Here is an 18,952-nt window from a genome sequence, read left to right as displayed (position 1 = left end):
GTTCGAGTAATTTTTGACTCTATTGGGATCCCCTGGAGAACTGGAAATCTAGAAATCCTAGAAATTTTAAAGCAAATACTGCAAAAAGACCACGAGCACCAATAAGCATCCTTTGTGATATCAATTAAGAAGATTGAGAAAAGAGAAATTCTGAAAAAAACAGTTAGGATCCAAGAAAACTTGTTCACTGGGTCTCTACGAAGCAATCCAAAATGCAAATTTTCCCCTAAAATTTCCAAGTGCGTCGCGTCGAAATTGAAAAACAAACAGAAAATGCAGACGAAGGCAGATGATGAGCGAGAATTGTCAAGGATCGTTTTCCTGGTGCGCATCATCCTCTACTTATACTCATCATCATCATCCTTCAATGAAAACATAGCGAAAGGATGAGGGAGAAATGAAATGAAGAAACAGACGGAAGAAGAGAAGGAAAGGCTAAGGAAGAAAAAGGGATGAAGCGAGTTGAGCGTTTGGGTAGTAGCGAGTAGCGCAATCAGATTAAATTTCGCGCGCCGGGTGGGTAGGAGCGCCTCAACGTGTGTACGTCAGTGCACACGGGATGGGGCCCCGAGAAGCAACCCCAAAATTGAACCCATAAACTTATTTTGATATGCCTAGCCGCCTATGTGGTCACTTTTTGGGCCAACCTGCCTAGTTGGAAAATAGGGAGGAGATTGATAATTGTATGGAAATCGACGTGTTGTCCGAACAATGTAAAACGGCCTTCCACTCTTCCTCATTCATAATTGCAGCCACCTTCCGCACAGTACACAACAATTCCGCTAATCGGTGAGTGGGCGAGAGGATATGATGTTCTACGCAGACATGAACTTTTTTTTTTGAAAAAAAGAAGAGTATAAACTGAATTGATCTTGTTGTAGTCTTCCCTCTCTCCCTCAAACAAGGTCAAATTTAGAAGAAGGCGAAACCCAATTCAGCCTAAAAAGAGCAGTATTGTATTGAATTATCCTACTCATGGAGAAAATTGGTTCGAATAATCGGAAATTGGAGGGTAGGAGGTGCTTCGATTTTTGTTGAAGTCAAACCATGTGAAAATTTAAGAGACGTCGCGAAAAAACCGACCACCCAAAAGCGATGAGGTGTGAATAGGGACGAACGCATCAAGTGTTTGTTGTACATTTGGCCCCTTTCACCACCCTGGCGACCCTAGGAAAATACAAAAATTTAAAATTTGAATGATGTTGGATGTGTAGAACCCAAGAAAATTCGAAATGAAGGCTGAAGACACGAAACCGTCCCGAGAAAAAACCACCGACGAATTCGCGTCGTGTTAGATTCTAGATTCTTATCTCAAAAAGGTGTTGCCTAATTTTTGTTGCCTAGGATTGTCAGCGAATACAAAAGGACATCGTTTTAAAACTTCACATGGACCCCGAAACATATATTTTACCTTGGCGAAGAGTCGATGGAACTTCTGTCGTGTATAATATTACAGGAGATTAGTGACACGAGGTTCTGGACTTTGGATATAAATTGGAAACCCATGGTTCTGCTAAAACGATATTACGTAGAACATACAACGAGTAAAAGACGGTAACGGTACAAAATAAGCGCAAAAAATCGGTTTTTTGGAAAAACAACAGAAGCATGGCTTGAAGTTTTCGTTACGCGCATTTTTTAAAGAACTTTCCCAGACAAAACTATAAGTTCATGGAGTTTGTTCGCATAAAAACGGCAAAATTAAGTACAAAATGAGATTAACTCTCAAGAACCCTAAACGCGCATGTTTTTAGTCCAAAAATATCAGTAACTGAGCAAATGCAACAATCTCGTGTGGAAAAAAAAACGAACGAGACCACAACAAATTGCATAAATGAGCGAGGAGGGCCCGATGGCCCTCACCGCAGGTCGCGCAACGACGAGAGAGAGTGTACCGAACGGAGGGTGGCAGACACACACCATCTACACCAACACAGTGCACGGCCAGGTGAGGCGAGAGATTGAGAGACGCAGACAAAGAGGGGACGGTTTGAGGGGTCCGTGTGTGCGGAGGGAGGGAGAGACAGTGTTTACAAATAATTGATGCGTTACTCGACGCTTAGGTATGGTTGGGAATTGAGAGGAAGTTGACATAGAGTTTGGCAAAGTTAGGAATTCAAAATTTCAGATCGTTGGACATCATGGGAAGCTTCTAGTCATAAGAATCGTAATAATAAGGCGTAAATTTTGGTGTCAATGACATTAAAATGAGCAGAACTCCTACAAAAAATTTGGTATAACTTCATAAATTCAGCTAAATAGCTATTGGCACAAGGAATTTGAAATCTGTATTTCAAATTTTTCCCATTCAGACGAAATTATGAGTATGTTAAAGCCTAATGTTAGCCAATAACGGTACAAAACGTCAAAACTAGTTACGTTTACTAAATTTCGAAGCTAAAATTCCACAGAATATTTGAAACCAACAGAAACGTCAAGAAACTGAGAAAGTTACATTATTGGTGGCGACACCAAACGGCGCGACACACTGGCGCCGCCCAAATAGATTGATTCATGCATCCACCTTTTTTCCGACTCATACAGGTTTTGAATATATTGTACATTATATAAAACCGACTCGACAGATGTTAGGAGAAACGAGGTCAACACTGATTCAAGCGACAGGTGAGTGTTACCGCAGAAAGACAATTATGACCATTTGGTTATTCAAATCGAGAAGACGAGAACAAAAGAAAAATGAACCTAGGTCTGGTCGATTTCCGGATAATACTGAGGCGAAACGCCGCGAGGCACAGCTCACAGTACGGCAATTTTGTGAGACTGAAAATTGAAAATTTTCGTTTTTGAGCAACTATGTCTTGCTCTGATGCTAATGCTCGGCTATAAATTTCTGAGAACGTATAAATTTTAATTTGTAGGAACAGATGTACCCGCTTATCAGATCGCCATGAATTTTGCGACGACATTTGTCACTTGTCACGAAAACAATCCTAATTATACATGCGCGCGCACTTCTTTCGAATCACCGGGAAAGGGAGGATTTCGGAATAATAGAGCGAGAGAGAATGGAAAGGCCATATAATCTATGCGGATCTCATTAATGGTCTCTTGAGAACGGCAGCTTCTCCCACACATACACCGTGACGCCGCCACCAAAAAAAGTAGAAGAATGGGGAGTAAAACCAAAAAAAGGGAATGGAAAAAGGAAAAGATGAAGAAGAAGGAAAAGCTATTAGTCAATTGAAGTGTGGAGGGAAGTGTGGAGAAATAATAGGAAGAAGAACTCCTCTTTATTTCTCATGACGTGAATGGGGAGATGTGAGAATGACTCTGAAAAAAAAACTTACTGCTCCATCCATTTGGCTCTTTCGTTCTGGGATCGGCAGGCGTAGTAGGTTTGTTGCATTCGGAAACAGTTCGGCACGTCCATGATGGAAGCGTGGATAGGGTGAAGGCAATTTTCGTTATCTGGAATTAATTAATTAGTTTTCATATTTAAAGGAGGCCAGACACCAAAAAAAAATTTCCTGATATTTTGCATAGAGAACCCCCATGAGGGGTTGAACTCATGACAGGCAGCTCAGGGGTACAGCGCCGCTACCGGCTGAGCTACGGGGACGCGAAGGCGCCTGACGACCGTTGGTCTACATAAGCGCGGCGCGATTTCGTCCCCCGAACTGTCCCCCGAAATTTTTGCTGTCTCGCCTCCTTTAAATTTTCAGACCAGAGACCAATTTCATGAACAATTACTCCTTAAAGGAGGGACAAAAGGAATAATCTAGATTTCTCAACATTTCTCTCATATCAACACCTCGAGGAGTTGGGGGCCCGTCCGTTCGAGATGCCAGGTCGGTAACAGCCATACTTGTGAGAAAGATAACCGGCCGGCGAACCGGATCGGGCCGGGCCGGGGAGAGATTTTCTTGAAAGTGGGCCGGGCCGGTCGCCACCCACATGCATGTTAACAGCAGAACTACGGTGTCAAAATTTGCGCGGCCATTTCCAATAAGGAAAAAAAGGTTTTCAGCAAATTTTCCACATAACTTTTTTTTTTGGATTAAGCAAGGGTAATGTACATAATTATAGGCGTCGAGTCAGAGTCAGAAAAAAGGACTTTCTCAAAAACATGACAATTCTGAAAAACCTTCTGAAAAATAATAAACATCCGGCATTGTTGTTAACCAAAAGTGTTAATATAACTTGGAGCACCTACTCAGGTATCATATTACCACCTATGTTGCATAGGTTTCCTGCGTCACAACTATAAGTTGAAGAGGAAATGAGTGAGGTTGGAAACAACAAGTGTTCTCAGATTCCTGTGTGGGGGTGGATGAATGGAAAGAAGGTCGGTATGACAGGAAAAAGAGTTTGAGAAGGCACAACAGATACTTTTTGCTTCCCTGTCTCAATGTCTCTTTGTTTTCGTGTTAAAAACACTAATTCTTCTAGTTAGCCACCGGAGCCAGTTGGAATTGTATCCGGTTTTTTTGTAGGATATAATAAAGACTTTAAGGCAAAAATGTGATGGATGAACTGATTTTTTTTTGATTTTTGAGGATTGTATTTTAGCGTGATTGTGAACCTATGGGTACTGTAAAATTTATCAAAAACTGGTCAACTGAAATAACGTTTTGGAAAAACACTTTTGTAGTTCAGTATTTTCTAATATCTCTTACAATAACCGAGAAAAAGCCGGAAAACGTCGAATTTGAGACCATATATCTCATTTCCTGTCGAAGATATAGAAAAAATATGGTCAACTGATAAATTTTTTATCATAATATCACCAATATTTTATTATGTGACAATTTTTTGATACCTTAACAGGAATCGAAATAATTGAGCTCAATGTTGACGGTTCTAGGCGGCTTCTATCAGAAAAGGTAATTTTGAAGTTTAAACTTTTATAAAAAATATATATGGGTGCTGAGTTACGTTTCAAGGCAATTTTAGGCTTAATTGAATATGGTAACTAATTGTTTCAATTTATTTCCTCCATTTAAATATATGGGCCCACTTCTGGAAAAACAAATTCAACTTCGATAATCCAAAAAACCGTTTGGAGATAATCCTCAATTTAGGATTTTTACAAAAAATGAAGCAAATGGTGTCCCAATAAGCCCCGAAAGTTCGAAGTTTTAGAATGAAGAAATGTTTTCAAACCGGGAAAATCAAACAAAGCACTGAAAATTAGTAAAACTGATCAATTTTTCGCCGATTTTGAAATTTAGCTTCTAAACAGTTTTACCGCTCTTAAAATGACTAAAAACCTAAAAAGTATACTTTTCAAATTTTCAAATTTTTTATCAATAGCAAATTCATAAAAGTTCAACTCACCCAATTCAATCATATGTGTCGAATGTGCCGAACTGAGCAGTGATTCGTGTGAACGGCACGCCCTGAGACTTCCTTCGCGAGCCGGTTGGCTTAAATGTCGTCGAGCCGGAGGTTGTGCATACAGACTGCTATCTCTGCTTGGCGTTTGGGCATCCACTCTATGAAGAGTGCTGGAAAACGTTTTGGGTGGTCGAGGAAGGGGTAAGAATTCATGGGTTAGATCTTCCGAAACCACTTGCGATCTGTGTCAAGTGGACAAGAATGGGTATTTTTAATTTGCAAGGTAAAACCTGAGAACGATCATAACCTCTTTGTGGGTACTGTACTAAAATTGAGAACTTACGGTTGATTTGGAAAATTCACAGTATATGAACTGCTGCGAATAGAGAACATGTGTTTCATAGAGGCTCTCTTGTTTTCAAACTTTTGTGCAACTTTATCAGGTCACAAGTGTTTCAAATAGTATTATCAAATTAGAAATGTGAATACTGAATAGACAAGTCAATAGTCATGGTTGTCTATGTATTGTGGACCACTTTTTTGGACAAAACTGTCGAAGCGGAATCAAATATGAATGTATGCAGACAAAATGAATAAGGAGAAACAGAACTTCTAAGAAAACTATCTTGTTGAAGAAACTTCTGGAGGCAGAGAAAATGACGATGCGCTTTCTAAATCCGCTCCCGGCCCCTGGTGTCGTCCGCCCCAGGGGTTTAGCACAGTGGGGGTGTGTTTCGAGGATAATACTGGCAATTCAAGGAGGATTCTGACCCTTACAGGGGGAATTAAAATAGTAGCAAAGGGGGAAAAGAAAGAGAAAATCAAGAAGAATTACAACTTCTGAGAATTTTACGGCTTGACCTGGAGGGGAAAAACTTACCGCTTCGACTTGTACACAATCCGCCCACGTACTAGACGCGGATTCGCGTTGTTTCTTTCACGGTTCGGCGATAGACACTGCATATCGGAGCAATCAGAGACGAATGCAGTGGTGATACGTGGCAAGCATCGTTCGGATCGAGTGCTCGGCAATCGTTCTGAACCAAACATCGGTATGGTCACCGTGTCGAGACGTTTTGGGACACGAAACGAGCGATTGTACATGATGTTGCATTTGAGAATGAATTACAGAGAGGGGAAAATATGTAGATTTACATGTATAGAAACTTTGAAAATGATTGTTGGGGAAAAGGAAAATGAAATTGGATTGGAATGATGATGATGAGGAATACAAGAAAGGATCTCCGCCGTGCGGTTTTGATTGCTTCCTTCGATGGAAAGCGCTAGAAAGATTGAATATTCAAATCATTTGACGGCACTGTTGCTTCAAAGTGACAGGATGAACGCCCCCCGCCCGTGCGCGCAGGTTATTGTTTCAATTATTCGAGAAATTATCATTTTATCGCGCAAGGGAGAAAGAGGTGATTGAATGAATAATTGCGCTTTCTAGATTCAGTGGTTGTTCGATTTGAATTCGATTTTTGAGAAGTGTGAGAAAAGCCTTGGAACATCGCGTTGAGAGTTGAGCGCAATTATTAACCTTGTTAATGAAAAATGTCGAAAATTAGCATGATAGAAAAAAACAGCTCGTAGCTGTGGTTTACGGCCAAAAGACAACAATTACCGTAACATGGAATTGATTTCGTTTTCCTATTTTTTTGGACTCTTACTTTTTTTCAACTATTCTTTTGTTTTTTTTTGCCAATAAAGACAAACAATAAGAAGTCCAAGCTTCATTTTAGAATCCAAATTTTTTAGTAAAATCCGAAATATTTTGTTCATAATCCAGAATATATAATCCAAAATAATCAACTGGAACGATTGAAAACAAGAAAAGAAATCCAAAACCATCCATACTTTCAGATTACGGTAATTTATCTGTTCTGGGACCCTTGGCTACATCCATTCACGTTTCTTTCTAATTGCACTAATTTCTAAAACCAGTATAATATCAAGGCTCATCGTCACTTTAATACCAGTCATTTTGAGACCGCTCATTTCGAAACCGTGGTAATAAAGGCAAATGGATGAACTTCAAACTACAAAAAAGAATTGCAGGGTTTTTCTGGTAGAACACATTCTGAAAATTCAAAAATTCAAGAATTTTCTTCTTTTGAGAACAACACATTTTGGATTTTGTTCCAGATGTCATAATGTTTTTTTTTCAGAAAATGCATATTCGAAAACTTTAAAGTTGTTTTTGCAGTCTAAAATTTATCCATTCGTCAGTATTACCACGGTTTCGAAATGACTGGTTTCGAAGTGTCGCGGTTTCGAAGAGACGCGGAGCCAATATTTTTAAGATTATTCTAGAGTGAAAATTCAGATACTTTTCTGGAATTTTCTTCTGACAAAATTTAATATGAGCGGGCGTGAGAACAGCAAGATATATAAATTTGTAGTTTCGAAAAATAGAGAAATTGATCAGAAAACAAAAATGTTCGTTCTGGAAAAAAGTTAAGCTAGAATCTAGTTGTTTCAAAATATTGAATTTTCCTAAACTTCAGCTTTCAGATGTTTGAAGAAGCTAAATAAGATAACTGAGGCGGAAGTTTTTTTCTGGGACAAAAGTGTCAAAGTAAAAAAAAAGTCTCAGTTTACTTGAAGATACCTGATCTTGAAACATTAAACATTTTTCAAGCTAGATTCTAGCTTAATGATTTGAAGTTCAAAAAATAGAATATACACATATCCTGTCAAAACAAAAAGTGGTTGATAAGTGTGGAGGGGGGGGGGCACAGGTGGCAATTTTTGAGAAATGAGAAGTTCGCTCCAAGGGCATCTGTTGGGATGGAAAATGATGAAGGACCCCGAAGACAAAAAGCACATTGTTGTGTGCCCCGTGCTTTTTGCGATTTGCCGTGCTCTCATCAACAGATGGGGGCACAGGAAGCGAAAAAAAGTTTGGAAGGGACCTGCCGGAGTCAATGTGTGTGTATGTGCGGAGCACAATCAGAAAGAGCCGCTCAAAAAATCTTAGTGGAACAAGGGACGAGGTGTATGTGAGAAAAAACGTTTGAGAGAAAAGTGGGGATAGCGCGGCGAGGACCAATTACATAAAAATTGGTGGGGTGTAAAACACTAACTGGCACCACCGACCTCCCCGTGACATTTTTTTTTGATTGAGTGGTGAGCTCTCATGGGCACAAAATTGATTTCTTCTGGTGGGAAAATAAATAGTAATGAGAGAAAATAAACCAAAAAAATTATTCATAACTAACCTCCACTGATAAGGAAAGAACTTTGTTGAAAACTCAAAAATATAAAACGAACATTTTGAGTCCAGTTGTTCTTTTTCGGAACCCAAAAATAAAATTAAAATCCATTCGTTCGGTTTTCCGAATGTCACCCATGGGAGTCTCCTCTTGTTTATCAACGAAACATGTCAGCTAAATGTGAAATCAAAGAAAAAGTACTGAGGAGACGGACATCTGTGATGGGTCCCTTTCTTGAAGCGTAACGTTTTAGATTCATAATTTTGAATTTGAAAGCTATTGAGTCAAATTTGGAAATAATTTTTGCAGGTAACTCATGAGATGACTCATCAGATTCTTATCAATTTGATTGAAAGAAAAATGGAATTATCGAGAAAAACAGAAGACTTGGAAGATAGGGAAAATATCAATAAGAGAATCAATGAGAGAAGAATAATAAAAATATCACTTGATCTCCTCGATTCTCGATTGGGTTATGCAACCCGAGAGAAAAGTGAAAACCAAACTAGTTGGATCAATTGAACAGATGCATTTCAACGTTTATTTGCATCACTGTTCAGAATCGGTTTAACCTATGGGATGACCTTGAAAGTGAAACATGGGGGTTTAAGCCGGTAAATATACTGAAAAACTAGAAAAAATGGAGCCAAAACTTCTGTCAAAATACTATGCATCCGAGATTTGTACTTTTGACACTCTGTTTTATCAACAGCCGCGTGTGTGTGTGTGTGTGTGAGGAGGATGAGAAATGTGTGAATGACTCCACACAATTTTGAGAGGAGAAAAATGAAATGTGAGTAGTTTTAAGGATTGAAAAAAAATCTTGAGGATATAGAATGGGTCCTTTAAAAAACGTTAAAATGTCTCCAATTATTGGACTTTACGATTACAATCGGTTGCCGATAGAACAGCTGGAAAGTACACTTGAGGGTTAGTTATGAGGATCATTCTCAGGTTTCCCCCTTCATCTCACCGAAACTTTTGAAAATTGATGGAAAAAATAAAAATTAACTCACTGTTGATTTGCTTCAGCTAGCGATTTTTCCATCTTGCTCACACTCTTAGTCCGTTTTAGAGGATTTGAACGGAGACGGAAGATACTCTGGAATCAGGAAACTTGAAAAATTACTTTTTTTTAAAACTAACCGCTATCCTACTTCCAGCTGACGAATCGGATGGGTTGTTGGCTGGTGGCACAATCGGAAACTGCAATTGCCATAACGAATTAACAATAACATAGACGTCGTTCGGCGAGAACGCCGTCACATCGATCATTTTCATCTTATGTGACAGTGCTCCGTCATATGCGACTGAGTGAGTTATCAGTTGTATTTTGGCATGTTAGTGATCCTATTTGTGAGTCATCTACACTCCCACCATTCAAAAAAGGCATGAAATAAGGTGTGTGTTCAAATAATAACTACGTATTTTTTCCCATTCTCACTATCTCCATCTGTATTTATTTATGAATGCATCGCAGTTTTTTGCATACCAATCAAAAAAGGTAGAAACTAATGGAGAGAGGGTAGGAGAAAGGGAATAATATTGTTATCATTAGGTTATGAACAGTTATTGGATTTTTAATAGGCGTTATTATGTTCTAAAAACATTCTGGATGACTGAAAGAACACCGTATTTTCTCTAATAGAAGCCCACGACCGTCTAGTAAAAGTAATTCAAAATTCCAGAATTTTCGGAAGTGTGATTTTAGAACTTGACATTTTCTCAATTTCTGACTAGTTTTCCAATTTCTAAATTTCAGAATTTCAGATTTTTAGAATCTTAGATTTTTCCAGAATTTCAGAGTTTCTGAATTTCGAACTTTGAGATCCTGGAATCTCAGAACTTCATAAATTAGGAATTTTGGATTTCAGAATTGCAGGATGAAAATTGTTTACAAAGCACTGAATTTCAGTATTCTTCCGAATTGAAAACTTCTGAATTTTTGAATAACATTAAAAAAATGAATCATTGAAAAATAGAAGCCCACCCTCTAATTAAAGCCAACCCTGAGAACGAGGTTGTTTTAATTGAAGCCAACCCTGAGAACGAAAAATAGAAACCCATGTGATCTTCTATTAGAAGAAATACGGTATTTCTAAATAATTCTAATGTTTTCTTTCTGAATAGTAAAGCAATTTTTGACTAAAAAATAGGTGAAATTATTGTAATTAGTCTCTAGATGATGAAGCCATAGCCATTTTCTCTATTATTTCATTACTTTTGATATGAGAATACCTGATAACTTTCAGCCAAATTTCAATCTGATATTCATAGCCAAAAAATGCCAAAAATGATAAAATTAGCACCGAAAAAAGTAAAGTAAGCCATGATGCGTTTAAAGCTTGGAAAATTAGAATTGAAGTTAGAAAATCTTAAAAATGATTCTAACTGTTTCTCTATAGGTCTGAAGCCATTTTTTTGGACAGCTTTAGCTTTAAAAAGTAATTATTTTGAGTAATTCAAGAGTTACGGTTTCTCTAAATCTCTCTAGAATTCAATTTAATTCGATTTACCCCGAATCTTGAACTTTTCACAATTTCCAGAAAAGCTAATACCCATGAAATGCAGTTTACTCGGTTTTACTACGGTTTGTATACAATAAACACTCACCCCATACGCATTCGTTGGTCCCTGATTCAAATTTTGTGACGATCCGGATAGTCTAGTCGACAAATTATGACTAGACGATGACATGCGTCCATTCATCATGTTGTTATGCACCGATGCGGTCAGTGTCGTTCGATTTCCAGCAGTCGACGCCGCGGACCATCCTCTCCGATCCAGTGACTCCCCTCCAAGCTGTCCACCATTTGTTTCATCGTGTATCGCGTCTGAAATCAGATACATTTTTGATTTATGCTCTTTTTAAGAATTTGTTATTCCATATCTTATTTGACCTATTTTCTCCTCTAATAAAACAATGCGTTATGTTGTTCCACCTCAAACCTTCTGTGCACACAAACCCCTGTTTTTAGGTATTGTTGGTGATCACAGAAGTGCAAGTAAAACAATGGAATTGTTGTGAATAATACATTTTGACGGTGCGCAAGAGAGGAGAAACGCTTGAATTAACGCGGGTTAACCCTATCGCATTATTTGAAACCTGAAGCTGACGCCATATATCCAGAAATTAAGGAATTGGTTTTGAAAGATAATAAAAAGTGGATTGAAAACGACTAGAATACCATTAAGTTTCTAGAACATGGATTTTTAGAGCAGAGGTTACTGTAGCTTTCGTTCTTTTTGATATACGCCAAATTACCCAATGAAAACCATTCAAGTCAGATTTAGTCAATCACACAAGATAAGCTTTTCCATCAATTAATCTGCCACTGTTTTGTGTCACATCATACCATCTGCGTGACCGTAAATCTAATGTTTTCTTATCCCCAGACAGAAACAGAATAGTGCAAAAATCTTGTTTTTTCCTTGCGAAACAGATACATCAAATAAATTTTCCGACTCAGTGAAGATTCGAAAAGTGTTTAGTGTTAGCGTTGCCAAAGTAAACATGAAAAATCACAGAAATATTACCACGAAAATCGATGTCATAGTCCACAGGTGGCACATATTCTTCAGGAATAATGTTCAGAGAATATGTACTCTGAGAGTACCAGGGAGATACTCCATATCGTCGCATTTTGGATCAAGTATGGAGGAAAAGTGACCAGACGACCCGGGTAAAGTAGCGTTAATCAGTGGGTGGTCCGTTCTCAACACATTTGGCCTTGCAACACGCTACGCCACTCACTGATAATAATAATAGAGTGGGGGTGGTAGTAGAAAGAATCACGAAATTGATAGAAAGATAGAGAGAAAGAGAGGAGAAGAGGGAAAAAGTGTTACAAAGATTATTAATGAACGTGGAGGCAAAAAGGGAGGGGACTAATGAAGAGAGATGGCACTGTCCTGCCCTTCGTCTCTCTCACTTTTTTCTGGGTATTCCTATCTCTCCTGTTTTATCTCTAAGCTTCTTCAGTGTCGCGCACCCTAGTGACAATCGTGTACGATTTGATTCAAATCGAGGAGGGAAGGTGGAAAAGTGAGGGAAAAATGCGCGCCGTTGTGTTCTTGATGGTCACTCCCGGTCACTCCGCCCATCCACCAGAGGGCTTAGGTACACTCCGCGCGGGGTCTTCCGCGTTTCTAACTAAGCCGAGTTGTTGAGGTTAGACCTTCGAACCTTTTGGCAGAGATGGTTGGAAGTGATAATGCGTGTTACCGATAAAAAATAATCTTTTTCTACGACGCTCAACAAAAAAAGTGAGAAAATTACACAGATTTTAACACTTGAAAAGAATTCAAAGACGTCAAAAAAAAACGAAACACCCACTTAAGACACTTTCCTAAATGTAAGATTTAATTCATATTTCTTCGCTCTGAACAAAGGGCAAAAATCGGAGAATTTAGAACAAGGACTCTGGAAAAAGTGGGTCCTTCCTCCTGTTTACTCCTGATCAAAGTTCCAAAAATTTTTCGAAACAGTGCAAATATACATTTCTTATCACTGCTTACTGACTGATCTTTTGAGCGTTTTTGCATGTTTCCAAGGTCATGTTTGAGCACATCAGAGCACAAAATTCCTTGGTGACTCCAGAATCCAGATCCTTCGGAACACAGCTGGCATCTGATCAGATAGCTCAGATATAAATCAAATCTCGTTTCTGATTGTGTCGTTTGCTCATCACCCACACAAGCTCGTACCACTTATGTGACCACTTGAATCTCGGGACAAGCGCACCTACTACCACCCCGAAATGATCATTCAAAGACGAACACGACATGTCATCTTTTGCCGCCGTATCAGTGGCTACGAAATTAGATGGCGGGGTAACAAAAAAAAGGTGTTCGAGAAAAAAGGAAACTATTAAAATTGGCGATTTTCAATTAGTGGAATGGTTTCATGGCAAGTACTGTAACGAGGTGTGACAGGAATTTCCCATTTGTTTCGGGTAGTTATCGAGATGGTTATTGTCTCAGAAATTCATCGCGTTTCTCGTAAAGGAATTGAAAATGGTAAAGCGATGTTAGAGATTTTGAAGTGAAAATTTGATTTAAATTTCTCAAAAATATTCTAAAATTCTCAGAAAACGTGAAAACCGTGACAGAAGAGTTCTAACTGTGAACCAATTTTTCTGCGTCCTGTCAAAAATGTCAAAAATGTGTCAGCTGACACAAAATTTCCAATTTTATGATAAGAATTCATCAGTTGGCAACGTTTAGAAACCGTAAAACCTGTATTAGAAGGGCCCCTTTGATATTAGAAGGGCCCCTTTGATTTCACGGTATGTTATGCAGGAACCGAGAAAAATTGGTTCAGAGTTAAAGAGAGAGTTAAGTAAGAGGGATCTTCTATTACAAGTATCACTGTAACCAAAGAAGAATCACTTCAATTCAATCAATCGTAAAAGAACGATTCTGAAACAATTTGAGAAATCCTAATATGACCGTTGGAATACGATTTTAAGATCAAAGTAATGTAATAATAGAGCAAATGGCTATGGCTTCATCATCTAGAGACTAATTACACTAGTTTAGCCTATTTTTTAGAAATAAAATGTTTTACTATTCAGGAAGAAAACATTAGAATTGTTGAAGAACTCAATTTTTCTCAACTTTGATACATCTCAAAAACAGCTAAAAATCAAAAATCGATATTCCATACAGCTATTCTAACTTTATCAACGACATTTCTAGGCTTAAATCATATCATTCTCTCATTTCTCAAACCATTCTTGACGATATTAGATAGATCTTTTCTTTTTTTCTTAAAAAAAAGCTTTCCTGTCTTCGAAGCCATTTTTGTGAGCAATTTGGCCACTTTTTATGGCCCATATAAATCCACAGCGAAGACATCAAAAACAAAAAGGAAAGTCATAGAAATAAACGGTCATAAACTTCAATAGTTTTTCCAGAATCCTTACCTGGAAAGGCATGTCATGCGGGGGTTAATTTCTAGACTGTCATTAAATCAAAGAACTTTGAATGAAACTGAAAAAATTGGATTTGAACGACCACCGAAACTCCAGAGGAGAAATTAAAAACGATGCACTACGGAGTCAGGCATGTCCATAGAAATGGGCATGTGGCAATTCTTCCAGATGAGATGTCTTAGAATGGGTGGACCCTCTAATGGAAAAAGGTAACAAACAACACAAGTTGTTTCGACCCCTTTCCCTGAGCATCTATAGTCAGACTTCATTTTAAAATTCCATCTTTTTTCCAATTATTCAAATCCAAGAAAAAAAAGCCGATCCAACTTCTCATTTGTCTTATTTGGAAAAAAGGAGATTTCACCAAATGAAGTGGATTGATGGATTCCGATTTGGAGCAGCCACATCTTCCACGGGAGGTGCCAAAAATTCTCATTTATTTTTATCTTCTTCTTCCTTTTCAAGATGGCCCCCCTCACTACCAAATCTGGCAATAACTCAAAGTCAGGAGAGACTGGTGGACTTGAAGAAGAGAAGAGCATTAATTTTCCGAATTTACGAGCGCCAGTCATCGTGACTGCCTCTATTGGAAGAGAATATAGATTGAGAAGATACTACCGTAGTCCAGAGCTCTCAAAGACCAAATGAGCTTATTTTTTTAGAAATAAGCAACCGTAGTACAGTTAAGTAATCGACATTAATCGTTTCTTGCTACAGTATTTCGTACATCGCATATATTTTTCTAGTTACATCTGCAAAATGTTAGTTTTCCAGGTTAGTAAGTTAGAACTGTCGTGAACACGTCCGGTACATCTCGATGCCAATCTCCAATCATGACAGCAGTGATGATTATGATGATCTGATGATAGGCTGAATCTCTGTGAAACCAGTTTGTTTTGCAATAGGCGCTGGCCCACGCTCTCTCTCTCTCTCTCTTTTTCTTTTCTAGGTTTCTCCTGTTTCGTCATACCGAGAGTAGTTCAAGTTCATAACCCCATCCAACCGCGGAACTATACAATAACACAGGTTAAACATTTTGAATATATTCATATTAGACAAAAAAGCAGTGCAGGATTAACCCCAACTACAATCTGAGAAGACGATAGGTCAACAGAAGAATGGAAGATTTGAGAAATCATTAAAAAATCCAAGATTTTGATTCTGGAACAATCTCCAAGATGTAGATAGGGCGACTAGCGAGTTAAAGTGCAGAAAGCGGTATTCGAATTCATTTTGAGATTGTTTTTTTTTAGATCAGAGTGAGATGAAAGGGGAGCATGGAGATCTAAGGAAAATTCGAGAAAGAGAAACACGACGGAAATGTTGTTGGTGATGGGGTTGGTTAGATTAATAAACGAAGAAAAAAAAATTAGAAGTGATTAAACGAGGCTCCCATTGACCGTTGGTTAGATATCAGACTCACAGCAGGCTCCATGATCCTCCTTCTGGTCCTGCTTTCCAAGCATTGGTTCGAGCTCAGCCTCGGTGGCAACGGCACGATCCGTGACCGATGCTCCAGCGGCCTTAGCAACCGGAGCTGCCTTCGCGGCTGGAGCCATCTGGATTCCAGCTTCGACATCTCCAGCGTCCTCCTTCTTTCTGCAGCAGCCGCAGCAAGCTACGAGCTTTCCAACTAGAGCAAAGTAGATCGCGGTGATCCACGCCCACAGCTCACCAGCGATCACCAATGGACAGTAGAGGAGGTTGATGCAGGACATAGTAGTAGTCAGAATAAGAAGAGTGGAGAAATAGAAGGTTTGTTCCAGAAGGGTATGAGTTTCAGAAATGAAATTGAGCTCTTGAGGTGGGAAGTGGGCGGAGTAGTCCGTTTATAGGACAGGGGGCGGACCCCTAGGATGGAAGCGATATGGGTCTTGAACGAAATAATACGCCCAGTTGTAGAAACTTATGGAAAAGACTGAACGAGAGAGTACGTACGCTGGCGGGTAGCGCCCGTGACTGCCCAAATTTTGGCTCCGCCCACCTCAGCGCTTTTTAATCGTAGAGAGAAGAGAAGAAGACGTAAAGGTGCCCGGTGCAGGCGTTTTTTGTCTTTTCTGCTTATTCTCGGGTATTTCAAGGGATTGGAGGAACCAGCGAGGAATTGGTTGGGGGAAAGGAAGAGAGAATGGAAGGTTATCAGTTGCATGTATCGGAAGGAGAGACGCAGACGGATATGAAGATGATCATGATTGCGATAAGCTCTAGCTTATCATTTTTGTTTTCTTCTTCTTCTTTCTGTGTTCTCTTCTTGATCGGAGGAAAAGAGAATACCTGAAACCCCACGGGGCAAAATTTATCGCTCATATATCAAATTCTGGGGATGACGGTTTATGTGAGAGTGTGTTGTTCTTTTCTTTCTTCTTGATCAACTTCATGAGATGTTTAAAAAGATGATAGAAAGTTGATTCGGCGCCCCCATGAGCCAGGCGCTAGCTACCACAACACAAGCTTCTGTTCGAATGGGCTAGGGTCATGAACACCATTGTTTGGGAAAATATTGAAAGTGGGGAAAATCGGGAAGATGTATATATCCTGACATCCGGCGAACGGTGTATTTTCATTTGTTCCGATTTCCTCTCGATAATTATGAAGAGGATTATCGCATGTCATCTTCGAAGCAATCTTGATTTTGGAATCGTCTGCGGGAAAGGTGTGAAATCGAATGGGATATATATTCCAATTCGAGGATTTAAGTCAAATTCAAGCTAGCTTACAGTACTGTACGCGAAAATTTCATATTTTCAGAGGAAAATAGTCACCTTTAAACTCCTGAAATTTTGAAATTCTAGAATTTTTCAATTTTTCTAGATATTTAAGAGTGTAACAAACAAAAGTAGAGCTTCAGTTTTGCAGTAGAAAACTTTTTTATATGAATCCAAGCTGATTATCAGTACGTTTTGGTTACAAACGGCATAATTCACGGAAATTGAATCTGACGGAAATATTGTCAATTAAAAAACTGACATTCAATTTTTTCAGTATATTCTTGAAATCCTGGAAGACTCTAGAAATTTTTGACCATCCTTCTAGGATCCCGGAGCTGGCTAATTTTCACGAAATAGTCGAAATATTTTTTTTCTTCCGCTCTACTCTTTTCCCGCCATGTGATATGATCAGCAGCTATGGGCAATACTGTATTCTTTCCAAATTTTGTTCTATGTTCCAATTGAAGATAAACTTGGGGTTCAGCCCATTCTCTTATTTCAATTTTGATTTTCATCTTATAACCATCCTCATCATCATCGTTGTCACAATCACCCAGGAATTTATGAGAGGTTTATACAGGTTTGGTCTCGTGGGGCAACTGATGCAAAGAGAGAAAGATGAAACGCTGAAAAAAAGGCGTAGTCCCTGGAATGGTCAACACATTTATCATGTCGCTTAATGGGATCTTTAAAGTGACAGATCTTGCGGTTTCCTCTCTTTCTCGTCAAACTTGATTCGGTTTTGTTTAATTGAGAATAAGAATACGACAAAAGTTCAGATTTCGATAAGGAAGTCATTATCAAGTCCATAGGACCATTTCCGATTGGATTTTCAGAAAGGATAGCAATTTGCAATCGCCACATCATCAACTTCCACCGATTTTCTCGCGGATCCCGCACACTCGGTTTTGGAATCATCAATTTTCGCTTCAACATTCTTCCTCTCCTCCACGATTTGTAAATTATCCGACGGATCGCTGAAACCTCTCTTCTTCTTTTTCGCTTCTTTTCGCATTTTTCCACGTGAGGAAAAATGAAGAGGGTCCGTTGTAAAAGGAAGATGAATTGCACAGGGAAGCGTTATTCCTTCGAAAAGTCAATCTTGAAGAGGAAATTGACAGTTTTTCACATTTCTCATTCTTCCGATTTTTGCAAAATTCAAAGATAATTAAATATCAATCATTTTGAGGATTCTCAGGATATTAAAAGAAAAAAAAAAGAAAAATGGTATACGATAGGTCCGCAGAGGTTTCCACCGGAAATTGGTTTTTTCATTGTTTCTTCCTCTAGCCGTAAATCATGAAATGACAGAAAGTAAAAAGAATGAGTTGATTTCTATGGGACCCAGAACATATATACGCAGGGACGAAACCTCAAAGTATAAAATCAATAAAAAGTGATTTACGGTAAAAAGGAGTTTGTTTAATTAAACTTATGATATCATATACAAACTCTCGTGAGGAAATAAATCAGTTAATTTTGAAGGAAAGGATACAAAAACTTGACGGAAAACTGAAGACTTCGGCAAACTGATCAGAGCAATGTATATTGGAAATTGTTAGAAAATTAGTTCTCAAAAAATAGAAAAGAAAAAGATGTCGAAATTACGGTAGAACCCTCCAAGACGCAAGTTGAATATGAGGCCAAATTTGAACAAGTTTGAATAATTTCATATAATCAACTACCGTAAAACCTCTAATAGAACGACACCCGGATCGTCCACTTTGAGCCTATATATCTCATTTTCTGTGAAAGATATCAAAAAGTGGCTAACTAGTAAAATGTTGCTGATATC

At 38.6% G+C, this 18,952-nt stretch overlaps 4 protein-coding genes across 4 annotated transcripts in view; all 4 read right to left on the bottom strand.

Annotated features, from left to right (window-relative positions):
• Positions 1–2,663: 2,663 nt before the first annotated feature.
• Positions 2,664–6,402, bottom strand: CBG16121 (the record flags this gene model as incomplete). Its single annotated transcript, XM_002643419.1, has 4 exons — positions 2,664–2,781; positions 3,309–3,429; positions 5,299–5,468; positions 6,179–6,402. The coding sequence occupies 4 exons, from the start codon at positions 6,400–6,402 to the stop codon at positions 2,664–2,666; spliced, it is 633 nt and encodes a 210-aa protein (XP_002643465.1).
• A 2,555-nt stretch (positions 6,403–8,957) lies between these two features.
• Positions 8,958–9,794, bottom strand: CBG16122 (the record flags this gene model as incomplete). The annotated part of the gene is made up of 3 exons (XM_002643420.1): positions 8,958–9,006; positions 9,530–9,615; positions 9,660–9,794. The coding sequence occupies 3 exons, from the start codon at positions 9,792–9,794 to the stop codon at positions 8,958–8,960; spliced, it is 270 nt and encodes an 89-aa protein (XP_002643466.1).
• A 1,057-nt stretch (positions 9,795–10,851) lies between these two features.
• On the bottom strand, positions 10,852–12,156 carry CBG16123 (the record flags this gene model as incomplete). Its single annotated transcript, XM_002643421.1, has 3 exons — positions 10,852–10,857; positions 11,127–11,347; positions 12,051–12,156. The coding sequence occupies 3 exons, from the start codon at positions 12,154–12,156 to the stop codon at positions 10,852–10,854; spliced, it is 333 nt and encodes a 110-aa protein (XP_002643467.1).
• A 4,729-nt stretch (positions 12,157–16,885) lies between these two features.
• The window catches only part of CBG16126, a gene marked incomplete at both ends in the record, with an annotated part of 13,706 nt that continues 11,639 nt past the window's right edge, over positions 16,886–18,952 (bottom strand). Inside the window, one exon of the mRNA XM_045238873.1 lies at positions 16,886–17,091. Within this exon, the coding sequence (XP_045095913.1) occupies positions 16,886–17,091 (206 nt within the window). The remainder of the gene's footprint in view (positions 17,092–18,952) is intronic.

Source organism: Caenorhabditis briggsae (assembly GCF_000004555.2).
Source record: "Caenorhabditis briggsae complete genome, chrX, whole genome shotgun sequence".
Taxonomy (NCBI): domain Eukaryota; kingdom Metazoa; phylum Nematoda; class Chromadorea; order Rhabditida; family Rhabditidae; genus Caenorhabditis; species Caenorhabditis briggsae.
The sequence above is the reverse complement of the archived record's forward strand: the minus strand, read 5'-3'. Positions and strand labels throughout refer to the sequence as shown.